This window comes from Xenopus laevis, chromosome 8S, assembly GCF_017654675.1.
Source record: "Xenopus laevis strain J_2021 chromosome 8S, Xenopus_laevis_v10.1, whole genome shotgun sequence".
Classification (NCBI taxonomy): Eukaryota; Metazoa; Chordata; class Amphibia; order Anura; family Pipidae; genus Xenopus; species Xenopus laevis.
The window spans coordinates 41,849,217-41,867,896 of NC_054386.1; the positions used below are offsets into that span (position 1 = coordinate 41,849,217).

At 35.7% G+C, this 18,680-nt stretch overlaps 1 protein-coding gene across 1 annotated transcript in view; it reads right to left on the bottom strand.

The window, feature by feature from the left end:
- Window positions 1-512: 512 nt before the first annotated feature.
- The window catches only part of lhx2.S (LIM homeobox 2 S homeolog), a gene marked incomplete at its 5' end in the record, with an annotated part of 28,013 nt that continues 9,845 nt past the window's right edge, over window positions 513-18,680 (bottom strand). The window contains 2 exon segments of the mRNA NM_001173998.1: window positions 513-2,214; window positions 4,095-4,300. Of these exon segments, the coding sequence (NP_001167469.1) occupies window positions 1,927-2,214; window positions 4,095-4,300 (494 nt within the window). The 3' untranslated portion in view covers window positions 513-1,926.

Here is an 18,680-nt window from a genome sequence, read left to right on the forward strand (position 1 = left end):
GTTTCTGTATTAAACAAGAAGGAAAAAAAAGCATACTTCATCTTAAAAAGTAAGCATTGTTGAGGTAAAATTATCCATCCAAATGCGGCAACCACATCTTAGAATCATACCGAACGTTTCCAACATTACAAAATAAAATAATCACAATTTTAAAAAGCAAGGGTATCCAACCTGTGGTCTTTCGACTGATATTGTACAACAAGCTTTGATTAAACCACGACTCTCAGTCTTATCCGAGAATTTTAGTTCAAAGCCAGTTGGAAGATGGTAGATTGGACATCCCTGTTCTAAGGAATGGAACAGGCCCAAAACAGATAAAAAGAAGCAGCTTTTTATTAGTATAATCATTTTCATACCTGCTTTTTACCTTTAGAGACCAAACATAAAACATTACAAAAAAAACGAATACACAAAGGCCAGTCATTTTTACAAAGGTTGTTTGGGAAGGGGTGAATTTATCAGTGTTATAAATTAAAAACTAAACTAAATATGTGTTTAGTCATAAAGAATGCGAATTCAAAATACCTTCGGAAACTCAAATCAGAGTGGTCTGCAGCATACTCCATAATATCTCAGGCAGATGTGGCACAAGGCAGGATATTTTTCCTCTAGAGGAGTGTGGAGATGTGCCTCTCTGAATCTCCTCTTCTGCATACAGTTTTTGCTCAACACTAACAATATTTCTTAAGTGCAAATTTTGGTGTGTATATGCAGAAACTGAAGACCTCTCTTTGGGTCCCTGTCTTGTTTTTTTTTAAAACATCAAAATATACAAGCTACTCCTGTGTTATCTCAATAATGTATTTCTAAAGGTACCAAATGCAGTCTGGACAATAAAAAGGTTACAGTGCTTTAGTCTTTAGCAAGCAAGGGGTTTCTGGTGCCACCCATTGATCCCCACAATGTATGTTAAAACAAGCCATAAACACCTTTATGCACATACTTTCTTAAAAATCCCAATTTTTCAGACCAATTTTGAAACATTTTGTTAAAGAAATAATACTGGAAATGTAAATAAACTAGTAGCTTGTTTCCATTTTTCAGAGTGCCAGCAAATATAATTTTACTCCAATTATTGATCAGTTTTCACAGTGAAAGATTGGAAGGTTAAATTAATGGTATGTATTTTCTCTGCTTCTAATCTCCATCACTGGTAGATGGAACAGTTGATTGGCCATCAGCCAATGAAAGAATTTCTGATGAAAATGGAGCAAAATTAATATTATAATACTTTGTTCTTCGCCTGCCCAGGGAAAATGCTTGATAAGCGCTACATAGTTTTGAAACAAATGAAACTAGAGATCAAGCAAAGACCAAAATGGGCCCCTCTGTTGGTTGTAATATTTGTATGCACTCATCTAGTGATACAGTTACAAATAAACAGAGAGAAATGTCACAATCAAATAAATGATTGCGTCTGGACTAATGCAGAGCCTGTTAACTAATCCCGGGTCAAAATACCAGTAGAAACTTTAGTATGATATGTCTGTCATTGACCAATTACGGCTCAAATTTTCCATTAACATTGTAGAGGAAAGACTCCATTCAAAAATGTGTAAACCAACAATCTGGGTGACTATTATGAAAATAACAGACTTGTAACAATTTTGTTCTGGTTATAAATATACAGAGAAAATGTATGCTCATAGGACAGTATATAAGGCACGTAACAATCTTTGAGAATACAGAAGATTCAGCCAACTTAAATTAATTGTTCTTTTGTTGAGTCCACGGTTCTGTACAGTTACACAAATGTTGTGCTGCAAATACTTCTTCCAAGCTGTCCTTCAACAACAGCAATGACAAGCTTTCCAACAGGACTATCCCCAACAATGTAATGAAGTCATTGAACAAAGTTTCTATTAAAATACACTTGGAAATTGACTAAAAATAATTTCTTTCGTAAAGAAATTTTTTAAAGAGTCATCAGAAGAGATTCGTAAGAGTTGTTTGTGGGGGGCTTCGAGACTCATGTATGTCCAAGCTGCCAGGCACCGATGTCAGGACGGAGGTCACAGTTGGCATGGTAGGGTTAGTCAAGTCTGTTAATGTTGTTGGGGTGCTAGATGGACTCATGGAGCCATTGGAAATTTCAGATGCTGGCCCTGATGGAGTCCCAGCTTGAAGTGTAGAATCAGATGTTTTGTCAACTCCATTGTTCTCTTGTCGTAAAAGATTCCGTCTGAATTTGGCTCGTGCATTCTGAAACCATACCTATGGCAAAAATGGATCTTATTATTAATCTGTACATATTCCTATTGTGAATTATGATTACATTTAGAAATGTAATTGATATATAATTTATTTAGAAGCTCTGACTGGCTACAGGAAAAAAATACAGAAAAAATGGTTACATATCTAACAATTAAATTAATGCATGTCTGAAGGAAAACCTGGAATAATAAATTATATGTTTCTCTAGAGGAGGAGGACCAGAACCACATACATACATACATAAATTGTAGTACAGCATTTGCTGTGTTCCAAATAGAATAGCCTTCTATGTAAAAATAGTCAAGTTACGTGACCACTACCCTGAAAAGTATCTCCCATGGTTTTGACACAATCCATCAACACATAACTGGAGAACAACATCTACTCTGTCTGATGCCAAGCTAAAGTTACTTTCTAAGCATGAAAAGACACTTCTGGTACAAACACAGGACCCTAACTGCAAAGTCCTTCATAAGTAGCAATGAAAATAGACATTTCAACAATTATCATGCAATATTGCAGTTAAATGCAGAAAGCAGAATAGATTTTTCTAAAGAATGTAAAATAAAAATGTGTTTTCTTCCACCAAAAATACTGTTTTTTTGCAGCAGTTGATTGATTTAGTGGATACCTTAACAACATGTCACCAGAAATTTAATAGAAGCTATTGGAAGTCTTATTTATAGTGAGGATATGCAAATATCATCAAAACTGAATATATTCCATTTGCTAATTATTCCAATATCTTTAATTTGTTAATAATTCTAGTTTTTTTGCTTGATTTTATATTCTCATAGTTTTTATTTTGTTCAGTTGTTCCTCTAAAACATATGTCCTTCCTATGGAGAGCTGAATAAAACGTAACTGAGAGCACACAGTTTTATCTCTGGAGGCTCTCTGTACATACATACAAAGCTTATTTATTTAAATCTGCTACTGCATTTGTCTTTGCACACATTTCCCTACAGTTAGTTCATTCAAGATACTTGCTTCAGAATAAGCTCTTCTGCACTTCTCTCTAGTTGCACTTTGTGCCACTCAATTATTCCTGCCTCCCAAATTGAATCAAGTGTAGTTGCACCTATTGATGCAGGGGAACCCTGGAGCTACCGCGACCTCCGGGCCAGGTAGAAGCTCCAAGGTCCTCTTAATGATGTGCATCTAAAGGACCAGCGCACTTGCATCTAAAGAACATGAGAGCACATGTCACTCTTGAGATGACCACCAGAAAGTTTGAGCCGCAAATTGCATCTGGTGCAAGCCCCCCCACACCTGCAACCACAACAACACTGGAATTCTGGGGAAAATGCTGCATTATAGGAAAAAATGTACCTAATATCACAAAGGTAGCTATGAAACTGTAAGAAATTGACAACAGTTCCTTTAAAGAGTGTGATGACTAAAATTATAGTTTGTAAATTGATTCATGTATTTACGCATTTCACTAGTGTCTGTACACTAATGCATAAAACATCTGGGTACAGTGTCGGACTGGCCCATCGGGATACCAGGAAAACTCCCGGTGGGCCCAGGTGTCAGGGGGCCCTTGAGCTGCTAAAAATTTGGCCTATTTCATGGCTATTTCCTAAGAACAAAGAGGTTAAATATATGGAATAATAGATTATAGTATGTAAAGAAAAGAGACTAGGAGAATAGAGGTTGCGTGAGGAGAATAATAATAATAATAAAAGTACTGAGAGTGGGCCCCTGGTCTATGGTTCTTTGGTGGGCCCCTGGTCTAAGGTTTTAGGTTGGGCCCCTGGTGTCCCAGTCCGACACTGTCTGGGTAACATTAGGAATATCACTCTTTCCTCTGGCCACTGTGAACTACAACTCACATTATTATTCTCAGAAAGCTCTTGCCTAAATCTGTTGCATACCTGTAAAACCCTTTTGGTTAAACCTGTCTTCTGAGCAAGCTGTTTTAAGTCCTTGGCATCTGGGTTGTGGTTGATAGCAAAATATGACTTCATTGTTCGTAGCTGGTGGTGTTTGAAGGAGGTCCTCATTCTTTTGGATTTCTGATTGGACGTGTACTGCTGGTCTCTATCCATATGGTCTCCGTCATTTTCATTGCAGCTTAAAGCTAGCAGAAAACAGAAGAGATGTAATTAATTACAGTACAAGATCCGCACATCAAGTACAACCCATTTCACTCACAACAAGGGAGGAATTAAAGACTGATCAGCCATTTTAAGGGTGGAACGTCAGAGGGGGAAACTGTTCAGCGCTTAGGCTAATCATCTTTCTACGCTTCAATTAACACACCTGTGGCAAATCTGGAGGAAAAACCAAGTGCCCAGTTTTAGATTTCAGCATTGCAGTTTAGCAAAACAAAATGATTTAGTACTTTACACAGCAATCTCTTTCTCTCTCAGGAGAAGGATTAACCTACAGAACCTCTGGAAAAATCACTGTAGATACATAAATTGTAAAAATGAGAATTTAAAATAAATAATGACAGGACCCGGCTGCAGGTTTCCCTGCGGATTCAGCTGTGGATGTTAGACCTAATGCATTATATAAACGTCTTCTGATCTGTTCTCTTATGATTTTAGTTTGGATGCAGGGTTAAACTTAATTTGACACCAGTGGACTTTGACTGTTTAATATATTATCATAATTACTATTGTGGCAACATGTATCACCCAGGATACAATATATAAAATTTTATGCTAAATGTAATAACAAATAAAAAAGTTATTGAAGTTCTATAAACGTACAATAGCCAATGGGATACTTGCTTTCAAATGGAATACCAGCAAATGCTGCATGCTGATTGGTTGGTGTGTTACTTGATCTTGAACACTGTTAGCTCACATATACAAGTATATGAGACAAGAGTTGTATTAGTCCAGTAATCCCAAACCAGTAGCTTGTGAGCAATATGTTGCTCTCCAACCCCTTCGATGTTGCTCTCAGGGTTCTCAAAGCAGGTGCTTATTTTTGAATTCCAAGTTTGAAAGCAAGTTTTAATTGGATAAAAACTAAGTATAGTGCCAAGTAGAGGCTCCTGAAGGCTGCCAGTTCACATAGGGGCTACCATATAATCAATCACAGCCCTTATTTGGCACCTCAAGGGACTTTTTCATGTTTGTGTTGCTCCCCAACTGTTTTTATATTTGAATGTGGCTCACGGGTAAAAAAGGTTGGGGACCCCTGTATTGGTCATTAGTGAAAAAAACACAGTAGCTGATTTTAGGACTTTCAGTCTTGGAAATCAATCAACCAAATTTTATCTGTGGAAATTTATTTGGTCATTCAGAATGAAACACAGCTCAGGTTTTCCTTTCTATAGCCACTGAGGGGTTTAAAGTATGGTTAATGCCCTTTAAAGCTTTCCATTAATTTCCTTGTGACCTTTAAATGATCATTAGCATTGTTTGTGCTTTTTACTTACATTCATTTGGGTGCATTAACCTTTCATTCATATTTTAGCATATCAGTGCCACTGAAACCTAAATTCTGTTAGAATTTAGTTACGTAGTCTTTCTTTGTATAGTTAAATACCTCTGTAACAAATCATATAACACAACAAACAGTAAAGGGCTCCATTCACTAAGGGGGTAATTTACAAATTTTCCGAATGCAAAAATCACGAACAATTATTTTTTTATATATAAAATCTGACTTGTAAAAAAATCACGATTTTTTTCGGAATTTATTAAACCCACACAGATGGAAAAGTCAGAATCTGAAAATCCGGAATCTCAGACCTGTCGAGGTTACATATAAGGCAATGGGAGAAGTTCCAATTATTTGTTGATTAGCGCTGGGTTTCGTGCAATACCCCGGGAAAATGTAATAATAAATAAGCGTAAAAAACCTGAGCAGATTTGATCGGAGTTTGTAGCAGAAAATATTGAGATAAATTCGAACTTTGATAAATAACCCCCTAAGAGTCTGTATTGCTTAGTTTTTATACGGTACTTGGGTGAAAACAATTCAGTTTGGGGACCAATAGTTTCAAAGCAAAACATTATCTCAGACATAACTCACAATACTAAGTGCTAACCAAACAGACAAATCTCATTGAGCTTTAATGAATCTGGACCAAAGTCAGTGGTTAAATAATGTAATCCAACCATTTACAACCTGCACTCCATATATCCTCCAGAAATCAGCAGTGATGTCACAGAATTTGGGGTGGATGAGGGAACAAGAAATGGTTAAAAGCTTTGAAGGGACACTATTTTGGGTTGATGAAAACACAGTCTTAGAGGAGTCTGGTCATACTACAAAGTTTTTGATAATTATATGGAGAAAATAAAAAGTGGGAAAAAATATCTGTGATGGCGCTGTGCAAATTCATATATTCATATTAAAAAAATAAAATTGCCATAGACAGAAAGAGTAACAAAGTTGACATTTAACTGATGGGAAGTCGAGGAATATCAAATGATTTTTGGAATATTCACCCTTTACTTGAAAGCAGAAAAAGCAGCTATTTACATTAATTGCTTTTTTACAACACTATTAGAAACATTACAAATTGTTTTCAGGCTCAAATTATAACTTTTTATTTTGATGACATTATCCCTGTTTACAGTCAAATAAATTAGTCATCTGCTACCAATCTTTTTACTGTAACTTTTACAACATAAAGCACACTCCCAATTAAAGGGATTCTGTCTTGATTTGTATGGTGTAGTTTTTATTTCTCACTGATGTCCACTAATTGCACTGTTTACACTGCAAGTAATTCATTCTAACATGTTATATTTAATTACTAACACAACAAGTGTATTTTTTTTAGTTGAAATATTGGTGTGTAGGTGCCATCTCAGGTTATTTTGCCTGATCATGTGCTTTCAGAAAGAGCCCGTTCTGCACTATGGAACTGCTTTCTGATAGGCTATTGTTTCTCCTACTCAATGTAACTGAAGGAGTCGCAGTAGGACATGAATTTTAGGTTTGGATCAAATACAAGGCACCGTTTTATTTTTATAGAGAAAAATGAAATAATTTTTAAAAAATTGGATTATTTGATTGTAATGGATTCTATGGGAGATGGCCTTTCCGTAAATCTGAAACTCTGGATAATGGGCTTCTGGATTACGGATCCCATACCTGTACATTCATTTTTTTACTGCTGTCCACCTTTAAAGGAAGAATTTTCCAAAGTTGTAGCCCTTTGTTTTAATCAGCTGGTCTCTACAACATATAAGGAAGGAAGCAATACTTAAAAAAATTTATTACAACAATACATTTTTATTTCAATTTAACATCTGCTGCCCAGTAAGATGGCTAATTGCATGTGTGTTTATATCCAAATTCAGTCAAATATGGGGAAGACATCTTTTAGATGAGAGCTGCATGGCTTATTTTCACAGCAGATAAGCTTCACTGCGACACGCATTACAGCAAACCATCACTTGTTCTTCTTAATCTAGGACACTGGATGTGTAAGATGTGCGCATCATTATAATTTCTGGAAGAAAGATGCTCATTGTGCATGCATTATGCAAAAGAAAACGGGGCAATGTCATTACTCCAGAGGTAACACCAGCAGAGACACAGAAGGCTGCATATTTGAGAAGGGGCTGTAATACATTTTTGTAAGAAAAAAAATATCTTGTTGTGTGATATGTTAATACCAGGCAGATCCTGTTCATAAAATAGAATAATACACATATTACCTTATTTGGGACCAACATTCTAAATCCGTAAAGAGTTTCCACATTACTATGTATAATATGCATGAATGTGTTAAAATCAGATTCTGCTCTATAGTTTTTGGGAAAGGTATTCAAACATTGCCTTCATGCCACTTGATTTCATTAAAGCAAAGTCATTCAGTAAAAAATGGCTTCAGCATAGAAAATAGCCAAGGAGAAATTTTCGGAAATCAATATAATGCTGTTTTTGTGATCTATATAGTTTCATAGATGTACAGATTACAAAATAATACTAAATACAAATAAAAATGACATGTTTGCACTTAAGCAACTTCTTAAAAGGATGGCTCGTTTTTATTTTCTGCATTGCAGTAGAACTAGAGAAAAGTTGTGGATGTCCAAACATTCATGGTCTCATAGTTAATATATACAGGTATGGGATCCATTATCTGGAAACCAGAAAGTTTCAAATTACTAAAAGGTCATCTCCCATAGGCTCCTTTTTATCCAAATAGTCCAAATTTTTACAAATGATTTCCTTTATCTTTGTAATAATAATACAGTACCTTGTACTTGATTTAAACGAAGATATAATGATTTCTTATTGGAGGCAAAACCCTTTATTTAATGTTTCGAAGGATTTTAATCCAACGATCGAAGGAATATCCTTCGATCAAAAAATCTCAGGCAAGCCTATGGGGACCTTCCCCATAGGCTAACATTGACTTCGGTAGCTTTTAGCTGCCGAAGTAGGGGGTCGAAGTTTTTCTTAAAGAGACAGTACTTCGACTATCGAATGGTCGAATAGTCGAACGATTTTTAGTTTGAATCGTTCGATTCGTAGTCGTAGTCGTAGTCGAAGGTCGAAGTAGCCCATTCGATGGTCGAAGTAGCCCAAAAAACACTTCGAAATTCGAAGTTTTTTTACTTCGAATCCTCCACTCGAGCTTGATGAATCGGCCCCTTAAGGTATAGAGATCCAAACTACGGAAAGATCCAGAAGACCCCAGGTTCCGAGCATTTTGGATAGCAGGTCCCACACCTGTACTAATTAAGTATGGAAAGCTATGAATGTCTGTCAAAGTGGGGGTGTAAACCTTAAAACAATATTTTGCATAATGAAAGAAATTGTATTCCAAATTTACAGTGATTGCAAACTTACTTATAAACATAGCTGCAACTGAAAGCAGTGTATGTGCCTTTCCATCCTCTGCCCTAGTAGTTCTGAATTCTGCTGCACTTCTTCAAGGGACAGAACCAGCAATGTAGAAAGGGACAGGAGATGCCGCTATTAATGGCAAATATATTTACAAATACAGTGTATTAAAAAAAAAACTATGAACAATTTTAATTCATGTTTACTGAAAATATAGGAGGGGAATATTTATTAAAATCTGAGAGCTTGTTTTTAGAAAAATTGAGAAATAAATCTGAATTCAACTGGAATATTATTTTTTGTTTGGCAAATTCAAATGGAAATAAAAGCCGGCGCGTTTCTTTAGGGAATGATATTTGAACCTTTTTTGCAGCCTCATTGAAAATGAATGGAACAATGGGATTTTTATTTGTAGTTGTTTCTTTGATTAAACATGATCACCCACTCAAAGGGTCAGTGGCGTAACTACTTGCCAGCGAGCCCTGGTACAGGATGGGCATCCGGGACCCCGTCAGGCCCTACCCCCTATGAATTGTGCTGTTGGCATGCATGCTGCAAAATCTTCCCTGCCCAGCCCCCCACAATAACTGTTATCATGACTCTTGTGGGCCCCAAGGGGGTGTGGGCTGGGTATGATTGCACCCTTTGCACCCCTGGTAGTTACGCCACTGCAAGGGGTTTTCTTAAATGTGCTGGGGGGGGAAATGTAAATTAATGTAATCTCAATGTTTTTGGTTTTTGGTTTTCATCATGCTCCTCCCCCTTAGAATTATATATTTTTTAATTAGACAAAACTTTTTGGGAGTTATATCCACTTAATATATAGTTTTATCCATGCCCATGCAGTTGGATTAGGCAAAGGATTGAAACCACAGGTAGCTGCTTACTGATAAGGACAAGGAGAATAAAAATCCTTCTGGAATAGGAATAGTTTGTGATAACCTTCTACAATGTATCTCTCATCACCATATCCAGCAACACTGAATTCCACATTCTTATTTTACCCTAACCCTTTCGTTTGAGGAGAGAAGTAAGAACCTTTTCTTTAATTTCTGGAGACAGCCTTCTGTCGTTTTAACTACTCTTGGGACCCAAAGACAAACTAAGTGGGCCTTGTACAAATCCAGAATGCATTTTTATAGCCAGTCATACTCCCTCATGGATAGCAGAAGTCGCTCTTACTTAGAGGCAAATTTATCAAGGTTCGAATTTCGAATTCATGTGATTTTTTTTAACTTCCTTAAATTCAAATGAATTTGAAATTCAACCTGGTGAAATATATTAATAAAATCGAATTATTAAAACTGGGACGAATTTAAAAAACCCAAAAACTCAAATCATATTTGATTCTAATTCAATCATACTCGATTTGAGTTTTTTCTTTAAAAAAAAACTTGAATGTCAGGAAGGCTGCAATCATCTCTAAATTTATCCCTGGACCTCTCCTACTGACTTAAACAGTAATTTGGCAGGTTTTAGGTGGGGAATACTTAAACTCGGATTCTTAAAGGACTAGAGTATGATAAATCTGGAAAATGAAATTGATAATTCCCTAGTCAAATTTAAAAATTTGAATTTGAATTTTCAATGCAGTGCTTATTAAATCTGCCCCTTAATGTGGCATTTTACTTTTACCTTACATTTTACTGTTTCTAATAAATATACCCTATTCATTGATATTATTTCTCTTTTGGTCTCCCCCCCCATCTGTATATTTATATTTTTACATGGCATAAAATTGCCATAGTATTTGCCTTGGTGCAGCTGCATCTACTTGATTTTCTAAGCAGTGGTTTAAGATTTACCTCAAGCAAGACTGCTCTCACTCAAATGTATAAATGCACTCTTTAAGCTTCACTCTCATACTTAATTGTCTGCTTAAAGGTAAATACATCAAAATCATAGCTTGTATTAATTGGGATATGGCCTCTTTAGAACAGCTGCTGCTACTGAATAAGCTCCTACTTAAAAAATATTTTTGTTAAAAAAAAAGGGGAATTTTAACAACAGCTAAGACTGCAAGTATTTGTATATAATTTGTATTTTGTATATAATTTGTATGCTTGATGTATATATCTTTCTATTGTATTAGTATGAAGAAATTTGTATTAGTGAAGAAAGCTCAGAATAACAAGATGGCCATCTTCCATGCAATCCATATTAAGCAAATAATTCTTATTTTTTTAAAAAAAATATCTTTTTTTCTGTAATAATAAAACATTCGCTTGTACTTGATCCTGCTGCATGAGCCCTGCATGAATTGGTGGCAGAACAATCCTACTGGGGGTATTTTATGTTTAAATATTTTTGAAGTCTAAAAGTATTGTGGTCTAAATTCTGTATAAAGTCCCAAATCTGTACAGTTTTTTTTATTACGCTTTGAGTAAAAAATATCCCAAACCAATTTCATTGTTACTGTCACTTGACAATTCTAACTATATAAGCTTTTATTTTATAACTGGTACTAGAGTGAATAAAACTACTTGATTATTGGTTGACTTGTGCAGTTTAGTTCCAATGTTAGTGAATGAGCCCTAGAGAGTGCTTCAAGGAGAGAACTTCACCTCCCTACTAAATAAAGCATATGTAACATAATACATCATTATAGCACATGTACACATGTAGGATAGTGTACACAATATCAGATATCTTGGACTCTCTATCTACATAGACACTTTGCAGCATTCACAGGATTTTAGAGAATTTTTTACATGACTTGCTAGTGTGCACTTGAAGAGGATTCGGGAGCTCTGTGTTTAATTTATGAAACATTGTGCAAGCTGGTTCACTAAACCAACTTATTTCTCTAGGATCAAAAAGAGCCAGCACCCAAAACAAAATCTCAGTGAAAACCAGAATGTATAGCTAAAATATTTTTTGAAAAAATTGTAAGATAGTAAAACTGAAAGCTCTTGATCTCTGCAGCATTAAGGGGGGATATTTTGAGGATTTTGAGGGAGGGGGATATGTATTTCTATAATTGGAATGGTGAAAGGGGTGGATTATTATTTGTCGTCGAGTAAACAGCCATAAAAGTTTGAAGGTATGAGCATTGCATAGGCTTCCAGAGATCTTATAAATTGGCCCTGGTCCATTTTACTGTGCAAGATTAACCCTTTGCATCTCCTCAGCTGCAGCCTAAGGAACATTAAACATGAAAAAAAATCTTATTTTTGTGATCCGTATAAGCACATTAAGTTTAATAGCTGTTCCTAACCTGAGAAGCTTTGATTTAGATTTATAGATTTAATAATCTGTTACATTTGGCGATATTCTTTGTGGTCTGCCATAAATATTAGAAATTTTCAGATAAAATAAAGTCAGTGTAAAACGCATGAGGGTTTTACCTCCCCCCCATAAGATATGAACAGCGAGACGAAGAAAATGATCTGGAAACCCAAAATATATGCGGTTTACATACTGGTTTAAATTTTCAGCCATTCTTTGGTCTCCTCTGAAAAAAAAATCAATTGCCTTTGAAAATAAATCTAGCTTCAACTGTAGCCAAAACTAACTGACTTGTCTCCAAAGGACAGCAAAACTTGTTATTGTAATAGTGACACATGAAATCTGTTGATTACTTGCAAAGTACTTTAGCAAAAGCTAAAGCAAAAGCACGCGCCAATTCCTTTTAATTCTTTTATTATTTTTTTTTGCATTATAAAGCGGGTGTTCAAAATTTTCTGCAGATTATTTTTTTTTAGAAAAAAAATAACTGAACTGAAGTTTTTTTTTATTGTACGAAATAAAGAAAAGGGTGTTTATTTTCCTGTGATTTTAATACATTTGCTTATTAATGTTTTTGTCCTGGATACATTTATTAAAAACAAAATCAAAGGAAATACTGCATGCTCAAATGTATTTGTTTGTATTGTGCACTACAGGCTAATGTTAAGTAATTACAGGGTTACAGTAATTGATGGCAACTAAGCTACATGATTCCATTTTGGTGGCAAATCAATCCTATTGGGTTTATTTAATTGTTTAAAGGTTTATTTTTAGTAAACTTAAGACCCCTTGTCCAAAAGCTCTCAGGTCACAAGCATTTTAGATAATTACTGTAGATACCTGTATATGCAAAACATACGCAATCCAGAACCCATAGGAGCTAATCAAGCAACCAGTTAAGAATTAACTTGCCTTAGACTTGTGTAGATACTTTGATCATATATATATATATATATATATATATATATATTTTTTTTTTTTTTTTTTTTTTATTTGTTACATTTTTCTAAGAATGTTTCTCCACTGTTCACTGGCAAAGATGAAAAGATTTTCCCTATGAATACTATGTCCCAATTGCAGGTCGAGAGTTGTTCTAAAGAATTATCCCTAAAAGCATATTACAATGGCCTGCATTGTATAATAGCTTTTGTTTATCCCACTTGTCTGAATGAGCTGAATTTCCAGCATGCTCACTGTGGGGTCAGTCTCTATGGGAAAATAACTAAAAAGGTTACATGTTGAAGTTTCCATGTTCATTGAATGGATACAATGAGCATCTGGCCTCATTATATAGTTTGATTTGAAATACTGACAGTAAATATGTTTATGTCTGCTAAAAGTAAACCACTATCTATCTATCCTCTATTTATCATCTATCTATCTATCTATCTACCTACTTATCCCTCTATCTATCATCTATTTATCTATCTATCTCTAGATGTGAAATGTAGTCTATATTTATTATCCATATATATCCAGAAACCTGTTATCCAGAAAGTCATATTGTAACTGACAATTCTTCATTTTGGTTGATTTTCTCTGTAGTCATAATAATGACAGTACCTTTAACTTGAAATGATATGTGGAGCTACAATTACCTCTAAAGCAGGTTCCAAGCATTCCAGATAATGGATCCAATTCCTTTAAGCTTCAACCTATAATTCTCTCAAATAGAGATTTTGTTTCAGGCAGAGGTATGTTACAAAGTTCTGTCTCTGATTCCTCGCCAAGATGGTTTTCATGCATGCAAACATATGTTTACCCAGCATGCAATATGTTAATTCATTTGGCTGAGGCCTACACAGCCCTGCTAAATTGCACAAACACGTCCAGACGATATAAGACTATTTCCATGTCAAGCTAAAAACATCGAGGCACGTGGAGGTGAAGCAATGTACGCCATTGCTAAGAAGAAACAGATAAGTTTCCAACAGAAGGAAGAAAAACAAACACCAGTTTTAACTAAGAAAAACTCCCTTTGCGACAAATATACAGTAGGAAGCAGGAGGGTTTCGAGGTTTTTTTCTACTATAAAATCTGAATTTTTAGTGGGAAAAAAACCTAGAATTTTTCGAGATTGTATATAAGTCAGTGGGAAAGATCCCTATATTTAGATGTTTCTGTGGTCTGCTCTGGATTAGGCAATCTAGCTATTTCGGACATTGCGGGCAAAAATCTGAAAAATTCAGGCTTTTCAGAAAAAACTCCAAAAAAAAATTGCACGACTTTTCACTGGATTTTTTTCACGTTTGTCCCCGATTAAATGGTGTTTTTTCAATAATAAATAGGATCAAATTGTGGATTCTAGTTTGGTCAGACTTTTTAAATTTAAATAGTCAGAAAAATTTTGATTTAGATAAATAACGCCCACATGCAGGGTCAGACTGGGCCGGTGGGACACCGGGAAAAAATCCGGTGGGCCTCGGCTCTCATAGGCCCTGCCGCCCCAGTCCCTGTCGCCACTGCCTCAACCTCCTTGTCCTGCCCCAGAAATGCACACATGCACAGGCGGGGGAGGGGAGGTGGTCAGAGGAGGGTTGTGTTATTGGCGGGGGCCATAGGGGATTTTGCACCAGGGGCAGGTGGTATTGGGGGCCCTAAGATAGCAGCCATAGTGGGCCCCCGGGCACCCCAGTCCGACCCTGCCCCAATGGGTTCCCAGTGGTTCATATCCTATCTAGGGGCATTTTATGGATTGTTTTTATAATAATTTGGGGACAAAAATTATAATAGGGTTTTAAAAAGCAGACACAAGACATCCTGGCATCATTTGTTTACATGTGTTACATGGTATCAGTGACATGGTGTAGGCAACTCAGAGCATCATATAAACTGCCTGTTTGCTCCTTGGCACAACTTTTTACCCATGTGTTAAAAATGTATCAGAGGGAAATAGAAGCCGGTTTCTTATATGACTGGTGGCTCTGCAGCTTTTCAGCAGACATGTTGACTGACAAAATGCAATCAATATGTATAAATATGTGGCATCTAGTAAAAAGGAAACCTGTTAAGTAAAGTATAAAGATATGACTATCTATATTTTGGGGTCAGAATTTTTTTACTCCTGGAGGCTGGATCAGCAGCTGAATGGATGGTGCTTTCCTCTGTATAAATGGAATGTTGTGGAGAGAGAATGTTGTGCTATGTTTTTACTGTAAATATCAAGGTAAAATAAAAAAACAATACTTAGATTGATATTAGTGTTTATTACCCTTTATTTACATAGCACATACCTATTTGCATTGCCCTTTTTAATGATTTTTCATCATTCACATTAGTCCATGCTCCAATGGAGTCTCATTCCCTTCCCCTTTAGATTGTAAGCTCTTTTGAGCAGGGCCTTCCTCACCTTTTGTACCGTACTGGTTGTTATGTATGTAACTTTGTATGTTTTATGTATATAATTCATATGATCTATTTGTATAAGAACAGCACTGCACAATATGTTGTCTTTCTAAAAATACATGTTATTAATAATAATAATAATAATAATAATAATAATAATATTACTCAGTCACTTTTACTTTCACACACAATAGTCACCAGGAGCTAATTATCCTGCCTGTATGTTTTAAATATTCGAGGATAACCAGATAAAGCCCACGTTGACGTAGGGTGAATGTACATATCCCATGCAGATACTTTTAAAGAGGGAATCCAATTCAGGAACCCCATACTGCAAACCACTGAGTGAGCAATGACCAAATGGTCAGCAAAAAATGTTAGGACACAATAACTAAAAGGCTGCAGGTTTGACATTTATGTTGCAAAACATGCCAAGATTCATTACAGGTATGGGAACTGTTTTCCAGAATGCTTGGGACCTGGGGTTTTCCCATAACAGATCTTTCCATACTTTGGATCTTTGTACCTTAAGTCTACTAGAAAATCATGTAAACAATAAAACCCAAAGGTTGGTTTTAATTCCAATAAGGATCAATTATATCTTAGTTTGGATCAAGTACAAGCTACTGTTTTATTATTACAGACAAAATCATTTTTAAAAATTTGGATTATTTCATTAAAATGAGTCTATGAGAGAGACTACCATTCCGTAATTCTGAGTTTACTGGATAACATGTTTCTGGATAACAGATCCTATGTGCCATATATAGTGTATGTAAGAGGTAATCTGTCCTATATTTTCCCCAATACAGATATTGGCAGCCATTCTAGCTCATCCTATAGCCTTTGGCCTACATGAAAACAAGACGATTTTACAGTAAGGTGTTAAATTAAAAGAAAAAAGTGGGGAGGCAGCAAATTCATTGCGCGCAAAATTGCAGAGTCACTCAATCAACACATAAAGCCATTAAATCCCCATCAACCAGGGCAGAGTTAATTACAAGTCATGCTGCAGGAATGACAGCTTGGCACAGTGATACTGCATTATGTCTGCCACTGTGGGAACAAATATAATTAACTCATTAAGTAGCCTCTGATAAGGCCATGCATAATACATTAAGCATTTGTGTGTAATATTATGAGAATGGGGGAGGACCTCTAGATCTGTCACCGAGTGCTCTATGAATGCCATAAATTAAGGGAAAAAAATGAACCAGCTCTTTAATTTAAAAGATAATAAACTTGTGATTTCATCTTCACCTTGTAGGTTGCGAGAAATAATGGTGAGCAGCTCTTGCAGTTCAGTTTATTACACAGCGACTGTAAATAGAACCTGTATGTTTAACATGCTATTTCTCAGATTAAAGACAAAGGTTCACCGTTAAATCAAATTTTAGTGAGCAACTTCACTGTTTTGTTAATTAGTTAACTATTTTGTCTCTCTCTTTAATATTTTCTGGTTGCTAAGGACAATGACCCAGCAACCAAAAAGAAGATTGATTATGAAGCTACATTTGTTTTGGTATAATTTTCTTTACTGATTTTGTTTCTGATCTTGCTATCTCCTACTCATACTTTGCTTTACAATTCAAACAAATGCCTGGTTGTCAGTGAACCAAAAAGCAAATAGTATTCTAATATCAAACTGCGGGCGGCAGAACAAAAATAGCAACTGCAAAATGCAAATTGTCACTGACATTGTCTACAAGAGATATGGCAGCAACGAGAAGCATTTAACGAGACTGGAATTTGGAAAGGTGCTTGCCTACAATCATCATCTATTTAGTTATTAATATATAAACAAAGCATTGGCTATGGCTTTATGCGACTAAAGAGCATAGAAGGGAAAAGAGCTTTAGAACATAGCTGGATGGCTGGGGCCCCCGACTGAGTAAAAATAAACCCAAACTACAGGCTTATTTAATTTCTAACTTAGCCATATTAATTAGCCATACAACAGAATACAGCAGATCCCACAACTACTAATATACTATATATATACAGTATAATAAAATGATAAAGCATGTAACCCATAGTAGGTCCCTCTAGCAAATGTCATATACCATAATGCTGTAAATACCCTATATAACAATTCTAGTTGTATCATCCACCATAAATTTGAATGTTTGGGTAGACCATCCCACCCAACAGACCTATAAGTTTGTAAATCTATCCACAGCATTGTATTAGTTCGTTTTGTGTGGGCCACACATTCAATAACTGTCATTCTCTGACAGCACTGGATATATGTGATTTTGCATGAGCATTGTGTAGTTTTCAAATCACATATAGACCACTGATTAGTGTCATCTTTTTTGTAATGTGCTGTTAATGGTTAAAATATTTTTTTATTTCAGTATTGCATATTGTATAACCCTTCCTGTTCATTTAGCCTTATAAATGGTTTTTCTGTGCCAGTTTCATTCATTTTTGCCCTGAATTGTTCATCTCTTAATTAGGCACATACAGTACCTACAGCAACCAATCCACAGCAAGTCTTTTGCATTTAATGTGCTAAAAACAAAGGCCTGCCTTGGTTGCTATGGTTACTGGATAAAAGCAAAATTTGACCATGTTACTACAAAAGATCATGTGAGTGTTGAAATATGCCAGTACTGCAGCAATTAGTGCTGCAAACACCACTTCTGCAAAGAGAAAAGTTGCAAAGTTTGTACCAAATCGAGCCAAAAACAATCAAGTAGATATTTGCTTTAAAACTAGCGCCAGTAAATGCGCTGTGTTGCTTGTTATGAGTTACCAGACCTAGAGCAACCTTACAATCTAGTCTTTAGAGTGGTGCATTTGCCATTATGCTTTATCTGCCATCCCATTCCCTAAAGCCATTGGCTGTTAAGTTTAGCAATATTTGGAAGGCCGCCATTAGTTGTTTCTTGTAAGAGGATGTCATAAAACAACAGCTACCCTACAGTATTTTGACTTGTGGTAACAATTAAAAATAATATTGCAGTACATAGTCCAATCAAGAGATGGCTTGCAGCCCTAAGCTGTTGTTGAACTACAATGTCCAGCAGGCACAGATAGGGTGTGGTTGTTTGAAATTTCCCTTGCTGTTGAAGTGAAGCTGTATGGTCACTAATATAAATACTAAACAATTATTG